The following is a 1,115-nucleotide window of genomic DNA, read 5'->3' as shown; positions in this document are numbered from 1 at the left end:
TATTATTTTTTAATTTTTCATTTTATTGATTGGCTACAAAAAGATTTATTGTTTCCACTTGGCCCACAACCTGCCAGAGCGCTTCAGGTTAGTTAAAAAGCTGCTGAGTAGCTCCCAGGACAAGCTCAGGCCCAAGCCCTGGCACCTCGGGGATGTCAGAGGGGCCCCTCTAAGGTTGCCGGGCTTCAAAGACTACAAGTCGTGCTGGCCTTTAAAGGAGCCACTCACCCAGCCCAGGCTGGGGGCCAGCCAGCTTGCAGAGGTTAGTCAGGGGATTGTCCATCTTCTTGATGAGTTTCACCTGCTCCTCTAGGATGCAGTTCGACAGGAAGTCATAGAGATGGGGGTCTGCGGGGGCAGAACCCAAGGCATGCAGAACCAAAAGAGCCTGGTTTGGGTTATTCTCCAGAACCAGGGAAGTTTCCATGGTGTCCAGGGTGTTATGCCACTCATCTTGTGATGGCTTCTGCATGTCCTGGAAGAGGGCATGGAGCCTATACTGGACTAGTATCTTCCAGAGACTCCCAGCGTGCTTGTGCTTCTCCTCAGGGCCAAGAGAAGAGGCCCACACAATCCAGAGCTGCCCTGTGGTGGTAGAAATAGAAGCTTGAGACAGGTAGGTGTAAGAGGCGTGCAGGTGCTTGTTAACCAGAGGGTTGACGGCACCCTTCCCCTTGGTGGAACAATTCTGACAAATCTGAAACGTTGGGGTTGATGGTAATAAGGGGCTAAGCTCAAGATAGGATGTTGGATGTCCCGGAGACAAGAAGATGGCTCTGAAGGTAGCAACTGGGAGAAAAGTTGGAGGGTGGTCCAGGCTGGTAGAAGGGGCGTTTCTGGGTCTGTTCCATCCACATGCTGTTGAAGCAAGAGACAGATCCATGGGACCGCAGAATGCACTGCTTTTATCCATCCCATTTTAAAAGCGATACTATCTGTTGGGAAAGAATAAATATTTCAATGTTTTATTCGGTTTACATTTTTAAAAATAATTTTTGATTTCTCTTAAACCTGATGCAACATTTTGTTAGTTGACTTAAAAACAACAAGTTGTTGGTTTCATTTTTGTAACTGAGTCAATGCACTTAACACACTAAGAAAAAAAGTAGAATTTA

The 1,115-nt window shown here is 46.9% G+C and overlaps 1 protein-coding gene across 1 annotated transcript; it reads right to left on the bottom strand.

Annotated features, from left to right (window-relative positions):
- Positions 1–211: 211 nt before the first annotated feature.
- On the bottom strand, positions 212–883 carry LOC122495984 (ferritin light chain-like). Its single transcript, XM_043602186.1, has one exon. It carries the CDS (start codon positions 881–883, stop codon positions 212–214), a length of 672 nt encoding a protein of 223 aa, XP_043458121.1.
- Between the last annotated feature and the right edge of the window lie 232 nt (positions 884–1,115).

Source organism: Prionailurus bengalensis, chromosome F2, assembly GCF_016509475.1.
Source record: "Prionailurus bengalensis isolate Pbe53 chromosome F2, Fcat_Pben_1.1_paternal_pri, whole genome shotgun sequence".
NCBI classification, from domain to species: domain Eukaryota; kingdom Metazoa; phylum Chordata; class Mammalia; order Carnivora; family Felidae; genus Prionailurus; species Prionailurus bengalensis.
This window is presented reverse-complemented; position numbering and strand designations above follow the sequence as displayed.

What these genes read in the sequence shown, in the direction of transcription:
- LOC122495984 (XM_043602186.1), bottom strand. Translation starts at nt 883, where the DNA reads ATGGATCTGTCTCTTGCTTCAACAGCATGTGGATGGAACAGACCCAGA.